Source organism: Phocoena phocoena, chromosome X (assembly GCF_963924675.1).
Source record: "Phocoena phocoena chromosome X, mPhoPho1.1, whole genome shotgun sequence".
Lineage (NCBI taxonomy): Eukaryota > Metazoa > Chordata > Mammalia > Artiodactyla > Phocoenidae > Phocoena > Phocoena phocoena.
Window position 1 is genome coordinate 38447563 of NC_089240.1, and position 20034 is coordinate 38467596.

Here is a 20034-nt window from a genome sequence, read left to right on the forward strand (position 1 = left end):
CCCAAGACCACACAACAAGGGACAGGATTCAAACCCACATGTCTCTGATGCTAATGTGTGTGCCTGTGTTTTCAACCTATGCCACTGAGAATTTATGTGACATATTTTTGCCGGGAGTCCTACTTATAGTGATCTTATCCATATGTTATGCCACTTGAGATAGTAAAAGAGAGAAGGATTCATTTCCCCAAAGTTTTAAAATGGGTGTTAGCTTTCAATAATAATTATGATGTTGACCATCATAATTACATATTAATTTATACATATATATGTATTATTATTATTATTTTGGCAACAGCATTAAGGCGTAGAATCCAAAGAGCTATCCATCCCAAACCCACCACTATCTATACATAGAATTCTATGCCAATCACACAGTCCAACATAGACAGAGAAACCAGTTTTCAGAGGTTTTCCTGAGGGCCTCTTGGCAGGGCAGTGGGCAGTAACCATCAGACCTAAATGTGGGCCCTTCTTTCTCTGCAGATTCCAGCTGATGCACCGTGGGAGGCACCACATGCAGAGGAATGGGACAAGATGACCATGAAAGATCTCATCGAAAAAATCTGCTGGACAAAGTAACCTTGACTATTTAAAACATTTTTTTAAATCTTCCCTTCAGATCGTTCCTATCCTATCTTGAACTGCAGCGTTTTTCTTCATAAGTTATAGGAAAAAAGTTAAGAGGAAACTTAATGACCTTTCCATCAGTAGCAACTTTGGGGGCCCTTTAGACACTCAGAGCAGGATTGAACATAAAATGTATCTAAAACATAAGAAGAAAAGTAGGTGAAGGAAGCTGAACTTTTTTTTTTTTAATGAAACGGTTGTGTGCTTTGCAGTAAAAGAAGTAATTGTGTTTTCAGATAATATAGAGGTCAGCTACAGAAGCAATTTGGAAAGATATTAAAGTAATTTAATATAAATGAACTGGAGGGAAGCTAGTCTATTTTAATGAAAAATATAAACGATATGTTTTCACTGAGAATCTGTGTTATTAGCTGAGTTACTTACAGATCATTCAGCCAGCATTTTGGGGCTGCTATGTGAAAGCACAGTATGAAGCACTGAGGAATGGTGGTGAACTTGTTAGGCATGGCCCCTAACCTCACGGAGTTGATATATTTTTAGCAGGAGAGACTGTCATTATACACATATTACATAATTCTAGGAGAGACTGAAACTGGGAACCTGACCTGTCTGATGGCAAAGGAGAGATTCCTTGTTGAAGCAATCTTTAAACAGAAACCAAGGAGTTAGTACATCAACTAAGAATGAGCCACAGAGGTTGGGAAGGGACAGGGGAGGATGGATAGTGTCGGGGCAAGGAATCTTCCAGGAATGTGCCCTAATGGATGTGGAAAACAGGAAAGATAGATGGTGTGAGAGGATGGTATCTTCCATGAATGAGCCATGATAGATGGGGGAAGACAGGAAGGGTGTTTAGTGTGGGGAAGTGTTATCTTGCAGGAGGAGTAACAGTGGATGGGGGAGTTAGGAAGAGTGGATGGTGTGCAGAGGTGGTGTATGCCAGGAATGATCTAGTAGTTGAGGGAAACAAGAAAATGGATGTTGTGAGGGGATGGTATCTTTCAGGAATGAGCCACAGTGGATGGAAGGAGACAGGAAAGATGGATGGTGTGTGCAGATGGTATCTTCCAAGAATGAGCCAGTTGATGGGAAAGAAAGGAAGAGTGGATGGTGTGAGGTGATGGTATCTTCAGGAATGAGCAACAGTGGATGGGGAGATAGGAGGGTAGACGGGTCGGATTGTATCTTCCAGGAATGAGCTATAGTGCATGAGGGGAGACAGAAAGGATGTATAGTGCAGTAGGATGATATCTTCCAGGAGTGAGCCATTAACCACGGAGGAGGACAGGAAGGGTGGATAGTGTGTGGGGTTGGTACATTCAGGAATAAACCATATTGTATGCAGGTGTCAGGAACAGTGGATGATGTGGCAGAATGGTTTCTTCTGAGAGTGAGCCACTGTTGACAGGGGAAACAGGAAAGATGGATGGTGTGGGAAGATGGTATGTGCCAGGAATGAGCCATAGTGCATGGGTAGAGACAGGAAGGATAGATGGTGTGGTGGGATGGTGTCTTCCAGGATAAGCCACAGTAGATGGGGGAGGGTGTCTGGTGTGGGGATAGTATCTTTGGGGAATGTACCAGTTGGTGGAGGATATAAGAGATATTTTATGTGAGATGATGGTATCTTTCAGGAATGAGTCACAGAGGATGGGGGAAGAGAGGAAAGAGGGATGGTATGTGTAGATGGTATCTTCCAAGAATAAGTCAGTTGATGGAGGAGACAGGAAGAGTGGATGCTGTGGGGAGATGATATCTTCCACGAATAAAGTCAGCTGATGGGTGAGACAGGAAGAGTATGGTGTGAGGGGATGGTATCATCAAGGAATGAGCAACAGTGGATGGTGGAGAAAGTAAGGATGGATGATGTGAATGATGATATCTTTCTGGAATGAGCCACAGTGGATGGGCATAGATGGAGAAAGGTGGATGATGTGACAGAATGGTATCTTCCAGAAATAAGCCATAGTGCATAAGGGAGACAGTAAGGATGGTTTATTTGGTGGGATGGTGTCACCAGGAATGAACCACGGTGCATGGGGGAAAGGGAAAGGATGGACAGTGTGGTGGTATGGTATCTTCCAGGAATGAGCCAGTTGATGGGAGAGAAAGGAGGAGTGGGTGGTGTGAGAGGATGGTGTCTTCCAGGAATAAGCCACAGTGCATGGAGGGAGACATGAAAGATGGATGGTTTGGTGGAATGATATCTTCCAGGAAAGAGCCATAGTGCAAGGGGAGAGACAGGAAGGATGGATCCTGTGGGGGATGTTATTGTTACCAAGTCCAAGCTCTCTTTGCTTGCCACACGACAGGCCAATGAATCGGAGACGAGATGTTGAGGGAAGGAATATGACTTTATTCAGAAAGTCGGCAGACTGAGAAGATGGCAGACTAGTGTCTCTGAAAAACCATCTTCTCGGAGCCTGGATGCCAGTTTCTTTTATAGAATCAGAGAGGGAGAGGCGGTGAGGAAGTAAAGTAAAAGGGCCATCAGTCTTGCAAAACATCTCCTAGTTTCTTCTTTCTTGCAGCCATTCACAGGTGGGCGGGGTCAGATGGCCTCCCTGTGAGCTGAACAGCAGAGGGGCAGGGTTCCCTGAGGCAGGCCATTATGTGTGATTAGAATAACAAAAGCAACGAAAAGCAAAGGTTAAAGTCAAAGAAACAGGTCCAACGTAGAGTCCGATTTAGCTCTACCCTGTTACATTACATTCCAGGATTGACCCATAGTTGATGGTGGGGACAGGATGAGTGTATGGTATCTATCAAGAATGAGCCACTGTGGATGTGGGAGACAGAAAAGATGGATGGTGTGGGAGGATGATTGTTCTAGGAGTGAGACATAGAGGATGGGGGTTGGGGAGGAAGGGTGCATGGTGTGGAGGAATGGTATATTCCAGGAATGAGCCACAGAGTGTAGGGGGAGATGGTAAGGATGGATGAGATAGGGGGATTTATGTTCCTGGAATGAGATGCAATTAATGGGAGCAGACAGCAAGGGTAGATGGTGTGGGAAGATGTTGTCTTCCAGTAATGAGTCAGTTTTGGGGAGAGACTAGAAGTTTCCATGGTATCTTCTAGCAATGAAGGAGAGTGAGTTGGGAGGGGTGAGGGCAGGGGCCGACAGGAAAGCTAGATGGTTTGAGGGGAGGGTGTCTTTCAGGAATGAGCTACAGTGACTGTAGGGGGAAACAGGAAGGGTGGATGAGGTGGGGGCAAGGTATCTTCTAGAACTGAGACAAGTATTGGGGGAGATAGGAATGATGTGTGGTGTGAGAGACTCCATCTTCCAAGAATGAGCCACAGTGGATTGTGGTCCTATGGGGAAATATATGGTGTGGGAGGATGGTATCTTCCAGGAATGAACCACAGTGGATAGGGGAAGACAGTAAGGGGATAGATGGTGTGAGGAGATGGTATATGCCAGGATTAAACCATAGTGGATGGTGGGTTACAGGAAGGATGGATGGTGTGGGAAGATGGTATCTACCAGGAATGTCCGACTGTGGATGTGGGAAACAGAAAAGATGGATGGTGTGGGAGGATGGTATGTTCCAGGCGTCAGCCATAGTTGATGGGGGGCACAAAAAGGTGGATGGTGTGAGAACATGGTATCTTCCAGGTATGAGCCATTGTGAATGGGAAAGACAGGAAAAGTGAATGCTGTAAGTGGATGGTGTCATCCAGGAATGAGCGACAGTGACTGGGGTGGGGGGAGAGGAAGGGTGGATGATGTGGGAGCATGGTATCTTCCAGGAATGAGACAAGTGATGGGGGAAGACAGGAATGATGGATGGTGTGAGATGCCATCTTCCAGGAATGAGTCACAGTAGATGGCAGTAGACAGGAAAAAGTGCATGGTGTGGGAGGATGGTATCTTCCAGGAATGAACCACAGTGAGTGGGGGAGATAGGATGTGTGTGGTTGGATGGGAATTTCCAGGAATGAGCCATAGTGGATTGGGGGGGAGGGATACAGGAAGGGTGCATGGTATAGGGGAATGGTATGTTCTAGGAGTCAACCATAGTTGTAGGGAGGAGACAAAAAGGGTGGATGATGTGGAAATATGGTATCTTCCAGGTATGAGCTACTGTGGATGGGGGAAACAGGAAAGATGGGAATAGTATCTTGCAGGAATACAGCAGTTGATGGGGATATCAACAGCAGTTGATGGGGATAGGAAGAGTAAATATAGTAAGGGAATGATATTTTCCTCGAATGCACCAAGTAGGTAGGGTGAGATGGGTGGGGGGATGGGTGAGGGGATGGTATCTTCTAGGAATGAACCAGGTACCATCCAGGAATGAACTGCAGGTGGGTGCATGGTGGGTGGGGAGAATGGTATCTTCCAGGAATGAATCAGGGTAATGGGGAAGTGAGAGTGTCAACAGGAAAGTTAGATGGTGTGGTTACATGATGTGATAGTATCTTCCAGGAACGAGTCACTGTGGACGGGGAGACAGGAAAGATGGATGGTGTGGGGGAATGGTATCTTCCAGGAATATCGGTTAATCGGAGGGAGTCAGGAGGGATGGATGGTGAGGTGAATGTTTTCTTCCAGTGATAAACCACTGTTGGGAGAGGCAGAGTAGATGGTATCTACTGGAATGAGCCAGTTGATGGGTGGAGACAGGACATGTAGTTGTGGGGTGAATTATATGTTCCAGGAATGAGTTACAGTGTATGGGGTGAAAGAGGAAGAATGGATGGTATAGGATGTTGGTATCTTCTAGGAGAGAGCCACAGTGATGGGGGGGCAAGATACCATGTCCCCACATCTTCCACCGTGCTTGTCTCCCCTCACAGTCACTGTAGCTCATTCCTGGATGATACCATCTCCTCATACTCTTCCTGTCTTCCCCCATCTACTATGGCTCATTCCTGGAAGATACCATTCCCCCCACCCCTCCACCTTTCTGTCTCCTCCTACCTGCTGTGACTAATTCCAGGAAGATACCACGTCCTCACACCATCCACTGTTCCTTTCTCCCCCATCAACTGGCTCATTCTGTCCTCACACCATCCACTATTCCTTTCTCCCCCATCAACTGGCTCATTCCTGGAAGATACCATACTAACATACAATGAACGCTCCTGTCTCCCCCCTTTCTACTGTGATTCATTCCTGGACCACACCATCCCCTCTTCCTTTCCCTCCCCCCCCATCACTGTGGCTCATTCCAGGAAGATACCATTCACTACATCTTCCAGGAATGAGCCACAGTGGGTAGGGGAAGAGGGGAAGGATGGATGATGTGGGGGGATGGTATGCCTAGGATTAAACCATAGTGTATGGAAAGGATAGGAAGAGTGGATGGCATGGGGGGATGGTATCTTCCAGGAATCAGTGACTGTAGATGGGGAAGACAGGAAAGATGGATGATGTTTGGATGGTATGTGCCTGGAATGAGCCACAGTATGTGGGGGGGAGACTGGAAGAGTGATGGTGTGAGGAGATGGTGTGGTCCAGGAATGAACCATAGTAAAATGGGGGGAAACAGAAGGGTTGATTATATGTTGAGGTGATATCTTTCAAGAATGAGCTAGTTGATGGGAGAGACAGGAATAGTGGATGGAGTGAGGATATGGTATCTCCCAGGAATTAACCACAGTGCATGAGGGGAGACAGGAATTATGAGTGGTGTGTGTTTGTGGGGGAAGGGTGGCATCTTCCAGGAATGCCCCAGTTATGTGTGTGGGGGTGTGTGTACAGGAAGATTAGATGGTATGGTTGTGTGAGGAGGTGGTATCTTCCAGGAATGAGCCACAATGATGGGGGATATAGCAGGAGTAATATAGTGAGGGAACTGGTATCTTCCAAGATGAGATACAGTGGTTAGGAGGAGACAGGAAGCCATTGGAGTGATGGCATCTTCCAGGAAGGAACCACAGCGCTTGGTGGGGGAATGCTACAGGAAGAGTGGATGGTGTGAAAAGGTGGTATCATGAGGCATGAACCACAGTGATTGTGAGAGGAGACAGGTAGGGTGAATGTTCTGGGTGCAAGGTATCAGGAAGGGATGAGCCATACTGGATGGGCTGTACACACGATAGATGAGTGATGTGGGGGATGGTATCTTTCAGGAATGAGCCACTGTGGATGGGGGTGGGGGACAGGTTGGTGCATGCTGGGTGTGAAGAATGGTATCTTCCGGGAATGAATCACAGTGTATGGGGGATACAGGAAAGATGGATGATGTAGGAGGATGGTATCTTCCAGGAATGACCTGCAATTAATGGTGGGGGACTGTCAGGAAGGATAGATGGTGAGGGGGATGCTTTCCTCCAATGATGTATCAGTTATTGAGAGAGACAGGAAGAGTGAATGGTATCTTAAAGGAATGAGCCAATTGATGGGGGATACAGGACTGAAGGATGGATGGTGTTGGGGGATCATATATCTTCCACAAATGAGCACACTGGATGAGTGGAGATCGGACATGTGGGTATGGGGAGGATATATGTTCCAGAAACGAGTCATAATGAATTGGATAAAACAGGACCAATAGATGGTGTGGGGTGTTGGTATCTCACAGGGGTGAGCCACAGTGATGGGGGAAGACAGGAAAGATGGATGATGTAGTGAATGGTATCTTTCAGGAATAAGCCATAGTGGATGGAGGAGACAGGAGATAGGGTTAGTGGCGGGGATGATGTTCCAGTAGCGAGCCTTAGTAGATGGGGAAAAATAAGGAAGGGGAGGGATGGTTTCTTTCAGGAATGAATCCTGAATGATGAGATGGATGGAAGCATAAATGGTTGAGGCATGATATTTTCCAGTTATTAGCCACAGATAATGGCGGGAAATGTGATGGTTGGATAGTGTGGGAAATGCTCCCCCACCCCAGTATAGGGAACAGGGAACAGCTTCTGAAGGCCCTGAGATGGGGAGATTGACACGTTTTAGCAATGAATGGAGAGTATACCTGGGTCATAAAGATGCCATGAGGAAGTGATGGAATGAGAGTTTGGAGAACTTGTTGACAGGCTGATGGTGCAAGATATATTGGCCATATTCAAGACTTTTGACTTTTGCTGTGAATGTCACTGAAGGATTTTAAGCAGAGTGGGGTTTTATTTGTTTGTTTGTTTTTTAAGTTTTGGACTGTTAAAACACTTAATTGGCTGTAATGTAGAGAAGGATCATGAGGGCCCAGGAGCAGCCACCATTGTTTTAAGCCAGGTGAGGGACAGTGGTAGCCTGGACCAGGGTGGGAGCAGGGGGGGTGTTAAGGAGAGAAAGTTTGTTCAAATAAATGCAGACAATATCCTTAATGAACTCTGACAAGCATATTAACCCTTTAGATTGCATTGGGATTAGCATGTTTGGACTAACCCATAATTTCCTAAAAGTAAGGGAAAAGTTTATTTTCCCCAAGAGTTAAAATCTGCATTCCTTCAGAAATTGAGTCCATGAGTTGTTTTTTTTCAAAAGCAATAGAACTGTTTTCCAGCCATGCTAAATTGTGTTTTAAAAAGGTAATGTCCTGTGAAGCATGTACGTATTTACTCCTGACTTCCGCTCTTGTTCTGTGACCAGGACTGCTAGGCAGTTTGCATCTCTCTTTGTGAATATCAATGTGACCTCTGAACCCCACGAGGTGTCTGCCCTATGGTTCTTGTGGTATGTGAAGCAGTGTGGAGGCACCACTCGGATATTCTCCATTACCAATGGGGGCCAGGTATGGAGTGTCCATTCTCACACTAAACTTCATTTGTGATTTTGCCCTCATCGAGTGCAGTACCTTAATACTTGCTTCTATATTTTGAAACATGAGTGAATTTGAAACATGGATTTTTGAAACGATCTCCAAGAAACTTTTCTGAAAACAAAATTTCTCATTTCCTTTTCTTGTTCCTGAAAATAAGTTCACAACTAAAGAATGTTTCATTTTGAATTAATTAGGTTTGAGGAATTCAGTTCCTTCCTTTTGGAAGTAGGTAAAATTAGACTATTTATGTAGGAGGAGCTAAATTACTAAAATCAACTTATTTCCAAAAATTTCTAGTACTTGTAAAATTGTACTTCAAGTCATCTCTGTTCCAGACATGAGGCTTTTTTGTCCCATTCTGTGTCTCGGAGTTATTATTTTATGTTAACTGTTAGAGAATGGAAGTGACTATTCTTTCTCCTAATTCAAGTGATTTATTGGTTACTCTTTCAATAGTAAATTCTACATTTTGGCTTCTAAATTTTTGCTGCCCACTAGCATTTGCCCAGCTTCCATACTACTGCCATTACTGATGAATGAACTCATTTGACTCACTGGCTGGACACACAGCAAACCAGTGGTGAAACCAGAATCTTAATTCCCTGATTTTCCAGATTCTGAGATTCTTTGTTTCAAGGCTATCCTTTATCGGAAGAAAATGGATATCTCTTTTCTAGGAATGTTTTGCCTCGATGGGCTAAGGTTTAATTAGGATCAGTTTACTTCTAACTTATGTTCTGTTTCATAGTGTGAGGTGTAGAGTCCTTGTCAACTGAGTGAAATGTTCCTTTCCTTGGGAGATCTCCAGAAGTCCCCAAGTTGTTCTCGTGGTCCCAAGAGTTATTGCCCATTTAACCCTTAGCTTTAGCAAACTTAAGGCAGTTGCATTTTTTAAGTGTCTTTACACTTAGAAATCCCACATTACTCTTTTTAACCTATATTTTACTTTCCGAGATATCGTGACTTATTTTATATTTACATCCCTCATTCAGGGGAGCCAAGATACTTCTAGGCAAACTCCACATGACCTTTTGGAGGGCACAGTTCACATTATGAATCTCAGACCATTATCACAGTATCTTTACAAAGAACTTAGACTTATCCTTTAATAGTTTAGTTCCAGAAATACTAGACGCGAAGGAGTGGATAGTGAACACAAATGGAAATAGTTCATGGTCTTTCCACTATACTAACATTCAAAGTAACTCTCGGAAAACAGAAGTCACATTATAAATTAAATGGTCCCAGTTTTGTGAGGAAGGATGGATCATGAATTTAGGGCTAAACTGCTTTGGGAATATTTTTATAAAGAACTGTGGTTGTGTCATTAGAACAATAGCCAGTTATTCAAGTGTAAGAATCATTCTGTGGCTGCTGACACAGGCTTTCCGGAAGGTGATTGTCAAATGTTGGGCTGTTCTTCAGTCTACCTACATGTATTTGTAACCATTCAAAGAATCTTCTACAGCAGGCTAAGGACATTCCCCCTGGTTCTTACAAAATGCACTGTATTACGGACTGACCCTAGATTAAGCTGGAAGCGTGACCATGGTGAGTGTAGCAGATGGCAGTAGGGCAGAGCACTTGTGGTCTTACAGTCTTCACCCTTCGGCCCCCGCAGTGAAACTTGCAGGCATTTTGGCAAAAGTTTCTCAAGAGCTGAGGTTTGGATTCTTAGAACATCATTGGGTGATGACCAGGTGATCCTTGAGAGCACCGCATCCCCATCTCAGTGAAACTAGAAAAAAATAATTAATCAAAAAAAAAAAGAAATCTTCTGAAAGTTTAGATTCCCGTACAGACTATGAAGCCAAGGCCCCCCTACCCATCGGCTGCTGGGTCACATGTGGGCCTTTTTGGTTCCAAAAATCACGCAACTTCATGTCTGCTATATTGTTTGTGTCTTCTAATGAGCCTAATGCCAGGGCCTTGCCCGTTGAAGGAGATCAATCAAGGGTTGTTGTCTTGAGTTGAACAGTTTTTAGCAAAGAGAAGGTCATTATAGTTTGTGTTTATACTTGGAACATAAAGAATAAAGACAAAAGCTTCACACATAATCTCACCCCGTCTACTGTTAACATTTTAATGTATTTCCTCATTAAGATTATACCATATAAGTGGTTTATATATTTTACTTTTTCACTATTAAATTATTTAAAATATCAAACAAAAAAGAAAGAAAGAAACCGCATACCCTGGGAGAAGTGCAGCATCCTCCCTGTCCCAGGGTTCCCTCTATGCACTGCACTCTTGGGCACTTGAAGCCCACGGACTTGCTGTTACTTGCATTCGGTCAAGGTGCCAGTGGTATAGGGGAACCTTCCTTCTGATTCTGTGATTTTATTTTAAATTTTTATTAGGGTATAGTTGACTTGCAATGTTGTGTTAGTTTCAGGTGTACAGCAAAGTGAATCAGTTATACATATGCATATGTCCACTCTTTTTTAGGTTCTTTTCCCACATAGGCCATTACAGAGTATTGAGTAGAGTTCCCTGTGCTATACAGTAGGCCCTTATTAGTTATCTATTTTAAACATAGTAGTGTGTATGTGTCAATCCCTATCTCCCAATTTATCCCTCCCCCGCCATTCTGTGATTTTATAAGCTGGTAACAGCTTTTTGTCACCAGACGCTGTGTAGAGCATTATGATTGAGGTATCTTGGTAGACTGCCTCTGTCCTAATGAGTTCTTCCAATAGTTAAGGGTGCAGAGGGTGGAGGTATATGGCCTGTGACTTTCTGGAGGTTTCTGATCAGTGGTAAATATGATCTTCCTTCCTTGGGCTTTTATAACATTTCCTTCCCTGCCTGCCTTCTCCTGTAGGAACGGAAGTTTGTAGGTGGATCTGGTCAAGTAAGCGAGCGGATAATGCAGCTCCTCGGGGACAGAGTGAAGCTGAGGTGTCCTGTCACCTATGTTGACCAGTCAGGTGACAACATCATGATAGAGACATTGAATCATCAACTTTATGAGGTAATTCAGTTTCGTCAAAAAAGAGCGTATATTATGGGACTTCCCTGGTGGTCCATTAGTTAGGACTCCCCGCTTGCACAGCAGGGGGCACGGGTTCGATCCCTGGTGGGGGAACTAAGATCCTGCATGCCGCACATCAAGGCCGAAAAAAAAAGAGAAACTTATATTAAATAGGTCTCCTGTCTTCTGTAGCTTCTAACTAAATATAATCCAAGCAGTGGCGTAATTAATGCTGGCGTATTTCTGACTCGGTCTTCCAAATTACCGGACTTGGTCGACTGCCTTATTCTGTTTTGTTGCCTCACAGTGGCCTCATACTGTACATTGTTACTGCTTACTGTCATTCGAAATGGTAAATGTGATGTTTCACGCTCCCTGCAAAGACTGCGACTCAGGTTTGAGATGGTATCTTGTGTCTGTGTGTTTTAGTGCCGATACGTAATTAGTGCCGTCCCTCCAACTTTGACTGCCAAGATACACTTCAGACCAGAGCTTCCTTCAGAGAGAAACCAGTTAATTCAGCGTCTTCCAATGGGGGCTGTCATTAAGTGCATGATGTATTACAAGGAGGCCTTTTGGAAGAAAAAGGGTAGGTTGCACTTATTCATTTTTAAATTGTATTAAGCAAAGACCATGCTCTTTTAGGAACATTTTATGCTACACACCGAACAGAAAAAAAGATAAGTGTTTCCAGCTGGTAGAGAAAGGATCAGAAATCTCAGTCTGTCCACTCCTCATAGCCCCGGGCAACACAAAATGACCCCAAGAGCGCTTGCTGGCAGTGGGGGGGAAGGAAGAGGTCCCTCTGGTCGCGGGACCACATTGCCCAGACCCCTGGCATATGTCTCACCACTTACTCTTCATGAGCAGAGACAAAGGAGCACCATGGAAAGAGCACTCCTTTGAAGTTACACATCCCTGGGCTCCACTTGCTTACGAGCTGTGAGGCCTCAAATGACACTTCACCTCTCTCAGCCTCAGCCTCTGTGTAAAATGGTGATGAGACCTGCTGTTGGGGTGTTGTAAGGATAAAATGAGGCAGAGTCTGCGCAGATATGGTGTCTGTTGTCGCTAAGCCTCCAGCTCACACTCAAAGGATTCCTTCCTGCCACTTCTTCCATGGTTCCACAGGGGCGATTCCCTCTAACACACCCCCCTCTTTCCCGTGTATTCCAGGACTCCAGGGCCATCTTCATTTTACTCATGCACTGATCATACCTGACCTTTATGTAAAGGTCACCGAGATGGGTCATTTTCTAATGTGTCTGGGTGACCAACCAAACATCCTTGTATAGTCAGTGTGCGTATTTAATAGTAAATAACTTCTAGAGTTGGGGCAAAGACCAATAGTTTAAGATTTGCCTTCCTCTTAGCAAAAGAGTTATATATATATATATATATATATATATATATATATCCCTCTTAAATCTCTGGTGAGGTTACTCAGTCTCCTATTGATTTTCTTCTGGTTAAGATTACTGTGGCTGTATGATCATCGAAGACGAGGAAGCTCCGATTTCAATAACCCTGGATGACACCAAGCCAGATGGATCGCTGCCCGCCATCATGGGGTAAGTTAGAGCTGGGTGTTCTGCATTTTTCAAACTCTGTTGATGTATTGGTGTGTGTGCTGGCAGAACATGTTGTTTTGCACTAGAGCTCAAGCAATGCTAAATAGCCCTACAATTTATGTCACGTTTCCATGTATGAAAATATTAGAGTATGTGGCACAAGAACACTGAGAAACTTTACTAAAATTAACACCACTTTGAACTTGTGCCCATATGTTTCTTTCCCCCATAAACTTACACGTGGAGGACAGAGAAAAAAACGCAGCTAGACAGGCGGGATGGTAGACCACCTTGCCTACAGGATGTTGACAACCGTTCTGGAATGAGAACTGTTTTATCCTGTAAAACCTTCCAAAGTAATGTTTTCTGGGCTTTATTCCTTTCTCCATTCTAGACATCACTACCTAGCAAGTGTCAATATGTTAATTGTTGGAATTCCCTGGTGGTCCAGTGGTTAGGACTCCGCGCTTTTGCCGCCGAGGGCCCGGATTCGATCCCTGGTCGAGGAACTAAGATCCCACAAGCTGTGTGGCACAGCCAAGAAAAAAAAAAAAGAAAGAAAGTGAAGAAAAATATGTTAATTATTACCCTGGGAGATAAGATGGATGACTAATGAGGAAGTGCAGTTCAAAGGAGAACCAGGCCTTGAGTGTAGGGCACTTTTTCCAGTAGGTCACTCTATGGCTACTTCACCAGGGATGGTCCAGGGCAAGGTTCTGTGTCTGGAAGAGGAGAGCTCTCTTTCTCTCCTACCATCCCCTCACACAGCTGCTCTGCCCTCTGGAGACTAGGGGTCCAGAGAGGGAATCGGAGCTCCCACAAAGAGATTTCTAAGGAGTGCCGTAGCCTCCCAGTTGCCATGTCTTTTAGTCCTCCTCAAAGCAATACAAACAAAAGGGCTATTTATTCTACCACATTGCAATAAAAGAGCACAGCTTCTATAGCAGTCAGTGACTCTAGAAACCAGTGGTTTTCCCCTTCACCCCGAGGAGAGTTGAGCTCATGTGCATTGCGTCACTGAAGGGAAATTACAAAATCAAAAGGAGCAGACCCATGACCCTAGGGACTTAGAAAAAGGCTATGCTACTGGACTGCCAACAAGACATTTTATAACTACTTCTCTGGCTGTAAAATATAAGAAATAGCACCAGCCTCCCTGGTAAGGGCAGGTGCTCACAATGTAAAGACTATAGGAACATTGCACCCTGTTCATCTCTGACCCCCCCCGGGCAAGAAAATACATAGATTGTTTGGGCAGTTTGCCGTCGCCTTCTATGTGCCAAAGAAATGCAGGAGGTTGAGGCAGAGGTTTCAGGAGACTTGTCGGTCAAGATCAATCCAACTGTAGATGAAAGAATATTGATGTTCTTCTTGCCCTGGGTATTAAATATTGCGGCATCTGCTCTTCCGGCGTTTCTTTATGTTTTTTAACAAGGACATGTATTGCAGAAGCCTTCTAGGTGGTAATGGGCTTATTTAGGCAGCTCCTAGAAAGTGATACTCTGATCTGTTTTATCTGGACAATCGCTTCCACCCTGTTCTTGCCTTGAAGCTATATTGCCTCTACCCTGCTCTTTGCTCTAGGCAATGAAAGCCTTGAAGACAGGGGTGGTATAATTGCCCAGCACTGTTTGTGATAACTAGTGCCTTTTGGAAACTAGAAAGGACCTTGTACTTTAGAGCTGTGAAATGTTCCCAACCCAAAGCCAGGATGTTTAATTTCTCCAATAAAACACCAAAGGAAGTTCAATGATAGTTGTCCGTTGTTACAATTAGATCAAAGAGGTTATTTCATTCATGACTTGAGATTTGACAGATATAGCCAAACCTAACTGCCATTTATTTTTTTTTTAACATCTTTATTGGGGTATAATTGCTTTACAATGGTGTGTTAGTTTCTGCTTTATAACAATGTGAATCAGTTATACATATACATATTTTCCCATATCTCTTCCCTCTTGTGTCTCCCTCCCTCCCACCCTCCCTATCCCACCCCTCCAGGCGGTCACAAAGCACCGAGCTGATCTCCCTGTGCTATGCGGCTGCTTCCCACTAGAAAAGGGAATTGTAAAAAGCACCCAAGATCTAAAAGGGTTTTCAGATAAATCATTTAATCTTTTATCAGATGTTGGTGATTTTCACTGAAATACTGCACAAGTCTAAAATGATTGATTCTTGCAGAAACCTAAAATTTAACTAAAATCATTACCAGCAAGCCACAACATAAAGTGTTAGTTAAATCAACCAAAATCATGACTATGTCCCCAGAAGTTCAATGGTTCAAATTTCTTAAACAGTCCACAGCTTTGTATCTTTGTTTCGCAGAATGATCTCGAATAACAACTCTAAAGGAATTGCCAATCAAATTGAAGAACAGTTTAATTGGGAGGGGAGCTTGAGGGAGAGGATGAAATACCTGTTTTCAGCCCTTCACATTTTCAGTCTTGATCTACTTGTCTTTTCGGTCTAGAACAAAAGAATACAATTTTAAAACTTTTTTTAAATGGAGAAATAATTTCATTGTCCTTTAGCTCATTTGGATTTTTTGAAAGCTTTCTAATAATAGCATAACTAAGGATTTCTTGTCACAATTCAATTCTTTAAAATATACATGCAATTAGTAATATCAGTATAATAAATAGAATCTATTTGATTAAAGGGAAGCAGAGAGATTATAACTGAGTTTTACTGAGTCACTGAATTTGAGGACTATGCTAGGCCAGTTTTCCAGGAAGCCAACTCGGAGATGGAGATTTGGGTGCAGGAGGTTCTTCAGGAACTGCTATGGGGACCGCTACCTGGGGGGAAGGGAAGGAATCAGGATTGAGCAGAGGGAGAGGCTGGGCTCCGGTGTTGCCCCAACAGAGGCCAAAGCCATCCCTTGGGAAACTCTGGAGCGGGGATGGCCCTTCAGAGGTGTCTGCACTGAGACGAGGGGGTGGGCTTTGGTACCCACCACACAACAGAGCCAGTCATTCTGGGAAGGGATGGGACCTTGCACCAGGCAGTTCTCTGCTACAGAGTGCAATTGCTAGGGAGGGGTTTGGCTGTGAGCTGAGGGTAATGAGCATTTGGTCCTGAAGAGGGATCTGGGTGGCCCACCATGGCAGCCACTACAGGCACTTTTTTTTTTGGCCACGCCTCGTGGCATACGGGATCTCATTGCTCCCCGACCAAGGATCGAACCCGTGCCCCCTGCAGTGGAGGCACAGAGTCCTAACCACTGGACCGCCAGGGAATTCCCAACAAGCACTTATTGATATTTGTTTCTCCAGCTTTTATCAAGTACTTGTCAGACAGCAACAGTCATTACCAGGATAATCATTTAAAGCAACATTAATTCATCTGACAGTTCATTTCCTACTGTATGCCAAGGACTGTGCTAAACTTTGGGGGTAAAATATTGAGTAGGAGGTGACCTGTTGTTTAGGATCCCACAGCCTAGCAGGGAGGACAGAGAGGCAGATGAAGACAGTCTGGCATTTGCTCTAGTAGAGGGAAATAATGGGAGGGTGTGGGAGAGTCTATTAATGCTGAGTAGGTGGAGGCAAGAACACTTTAAAGAGACAACTCTTAAGATAAACCACTGTCGCCTAATCGTTCAAATGTAACCTCTCTCTCCAGCTTCATCCTTGCTCGAAAAGCTGACCGCCTTGCTAAAGTCCATAAAGAACTAAGGTAAGTATTTACACCTGAAACGTATAAAAAGTTAGCTTTATATTGTGCTTGTTGCACTAACAACAGGATGACAGCATTGTGAAAACTGCAATAATTCATTAATCTCAAAATCTCAACAAATCAACCTTTTTGTATTTCACTACGCCCCCTTGACTCAGTCCTTGCCCATATGCGTATAGCAATTTAGTGTCACATCTTTGTGTTCATTTTACAGTGGTCGGGAGGTAGGCTTTCCCAGTAAATGGATGGAGAAAAATCATTTTAAAAAGTTAGCTGTGAATAAAGCTTAAAAGGACAAGTCCCAATCACCTTGCCAGACCATTAGTCTTTCTCCAAGGTTCTCTGACATGTACTTTTTCTGAAAAGCAAATCTATACATAGGTCTTCCAACCTATTCCAACTTGTATACATAAAAGTATGCTCCTTTGATTATCTGGGATACAGCTCTGATGTTCCCTTCTCCCAAGAGCTTCCCAGTAGAAAACAATTATTTTAGGACAATGGCTTTTTTCTTTTTGTCTCCCTTTCTCTCTTCCTGTTTTGTTGTATTTGTTTTGCTTTGTTTTGCACTGGGATCCTTTGTTCAAGTAAAATCTTACCTGGAACTCTTACCTGGAAACACTCATTAGGCTGTTGGGGGGGGGCTGCCTCTGGACATTTCTGGGCTTCCCTTCTTTAGGGTAACCCTAAATCCTTTGTTAGCTTTTGAAGAGGGCCAATACGCAGGCAAATGTATACTTCTCTCTGCATTTGATTTAAAAATTAAGCAGCAAATCCACTAGCAGCCCTTGCTTTGAGAGCTACTTTGATGACTTTGCAAGTCAGAGAAAGGCCACAGAAGTTCCCACGTTTGCACACGGATTTGTTTATTTGAGCAGCCGTGAGATTTGATGTCAGGAAGGGGGAACCCTTTTGTTGTTCGCCTACTCACTCAATAGAGGAAGAATTTGGGGGTCCAGTGATGGGGAATGATTTGTTCAAGGCTCCACCGCTAGCTTCTGACAAAGTCAAAAATAGCATCGAATGTGTGCTTTTTTTCATTACGTCACACTAAGCTTGACATTTTCTTTTGGATTTCCTGCATTCCCTCCTTATTAATAGTAAAATAAATACCAGCCTGGATGTAGACATTTGGTTATGATTCCACATAGTGGCTAAACTTCTCAAAATTTTTATAAGGCAAAAACCCTTAGAACTCCGAATGTCATTGACTAAAGTAATGGTTCTCAGGACCAACTGCATCAACATTTCCCAAAGAATGTTTGGAAAATTTTTCTGAGGCTGGTAGATTATGATTTGGTAGGTTAGGGGTGGGGCCCGAGTACTTGTATTTTTTAACAAGCTTTTTGAGTGATTATGATGAGCAGCCAGATTTAGAAACCAGTGGGTAAATTCAACTTGCACAATGACCTCTTTTGGCCATCATTTAAAGTATGCTCTGTTGGGACTTCCCTGGTGGCGCAGTTGTTAAGAATCTGCCTGCCAATGCAGGGGACACGGGTTCAAGCCCTGGTCTGGGAAGATCCCACACGCCGCGGAGCAACTAAGCCCGTGCGCCACAACTACTGAGCCTGCGCTCTAGAGCCCACAAGTCACAGCTACTGAGCCCGCGTGCTGCAACTACTGAAGCCCGTGCGCCTGGAGCCTGTGCGCTGCAACAAGAGAAGCCACCGCAATGAGAAGCCCGTGCACTGCAACGAAGAGTAGCCCCCGCTCTCTGCAACTAGAGAAAGCCCTCGCGCAGCAATGAAGACCCAACGCAGCCAATAATTAATTAGTTAATTAAAAAAAAATAGTAAAGTATGTTGTGTTATTTTTAGAGTCCAGCTAATCAATCGGTGCATTGCTCCAACATCCTTATCTTATATAACTTTTCTAAAAAATTTTTATATTAATGGGAGGAAGGGATGGAGAAGATAATTTCCTGATGTGTTTGTATGAGCTAATCCTTGACTCATTTAATAATGTGAAGTATAGTAAATAATGACTTATATTTCTATTATTACTAGTTTATTGTTCATGAATGAAAAATTGCCTACGAAGTAGGTTGATTAGATTTTAAGGTTCACTCTGTTTTAACAAAGATTTTATTATTCTTTATATACTGAAAATAAGTTAAGCATTATTGAGTTTTTCAGAATAATGATTGTCAATACTTTTGTTTTCTAATTGACTCAAAATGTCAGAATTATTTCTTGTAACACTCATGTGAAGTAGGTAAGAATCAGTCACCTATCTTATCATAGAATAGGAAAGATGGTACCATACTTGGCTGAGGATGGATTTTGATTCAGTAAAATTTTATTGAGCACTTACTATAGGAGGGATGCTCAGGAGAGTAGACCCTCGACCTGCCATTAATTAGCTGAGTGATGTTGAGCCAGCCTCTTCCGTGCACTGAGCCTCAGCCTCCTCATGTCTGAAATGAGGGGCTTGGATTAGACAGAAAGAGGCAGTCAGGTGGACAGTAGTCTTGAGACTTCTTCCAGTTCTGCCTTTCCTTTATCATTATTGATCTGTAGTATGAACAGCTCCTTGAAGGAGCTGTATAAATGGTGTAAGTGTGAGCATTTGGATAAATTTATAAAGTTACATTTTGTCCCACATTATTCAGAGAGATTGGGGACACATTTAAAAAATATTTTCTAATATAACTTGGCAACATTAAATTGGCGTCTTTTTTTTTGGCTGTGCTGCATGGCTTGCGGGATCGTAGTTCCCCGACCAGGGATCAAACCCGGGCCCCCGGCAGTGAAAGTGCAGAGTCCTAACCACTGGACCTCCAGGGAATTCCAAAATTGGCGTCTTTTAAAATCTGTTTATTACTAATAACTATAACCTTCCCTTCCCCCCTTTCTTCCCAGCTCAACATTGTTTTGCCTTTTGTCTCTTTAGCTTCTAATGCTTGTCTTACAGATTTGAATTAAACCCTTTTCCATATTTTTTTACAGTTGATTATTAGCCTGTAAAAAATATTTTGGAGCGCTTTTTAAAAAAGTTTTATTGGGGGCTTCCCTGGTGGCACAGTGGTTGAGAGTCCCCCTGCCGATGCAGGGGACACAGGTTCGTGCCCTGGTCTGGGAAGATCCCACATGCCGCGGAGCGGCTAGGCCCGTGAGCCATGGCCACTGGGCCTGCACGACCGGAGCCTGTGCTCGGCAACAGGAGAGGCCACAACAGTGAGAGACCCACGTACCACAAAAAAAAAAAAAAAAAAAAAAAAAAAAAGGTTAAATGGGGACTTCCCTGGCAGTCCAGTGGTTAAGACTCTGCACTTCCACGGCAGGGGGTGCGGTTCGATCCCTGGTTGGGGAACTAAGATCCCACGTGCCATGCGGTGCCGCAAAAAAAAAAAAAAAAAAAGATTAAATGAGCTTTATATGTTCATAGATCTTTAAAACATAAATATAGGATAGTTAAAAGACACCATCATACTTACTATAGACTTGTAAAAGAGATTATTTTAGAATTTTACATATTCCAGAAAAGTGACTTAGAATCAACTCCT

At 43.6% G+C, this 20034-nt stretch overlaps 1 protein-coding gene across 2 annotated transcripts in view; it reads left to right on the plus strand.

The window, feature by feature from the left end:
• Positions 1-20034, plus strand: part of MAOA (monoamine oxidase A) — a 72708-nt gene that overhangs the window by 47356 nt on the left and 5318 nt on the right. For both annotated transcript variants that reach the window (XM_065900850.1, XM_065900851.1), the window contains 6 exons: positions 487-578; positions 8132-8273; positions 11128-11277; positions 11707-11866; positions 12752-12848; positions 16473-16526. In XM_065900850.1, the coding sequence (XP_065756922.1) occupies positions 487-578; positions 8132-8273; positions 11128-11277; positions 11707-11866; positions 12752-12848; positions 16473-16526 (695 nt within the window). The remainder of the gene's footprint in view (positions 1-486; positions 579-8131; positions 8274-11127; positions 11278-11706; positions 11867-12751; positions 12849-16472; positions 16527-20034) is intronic.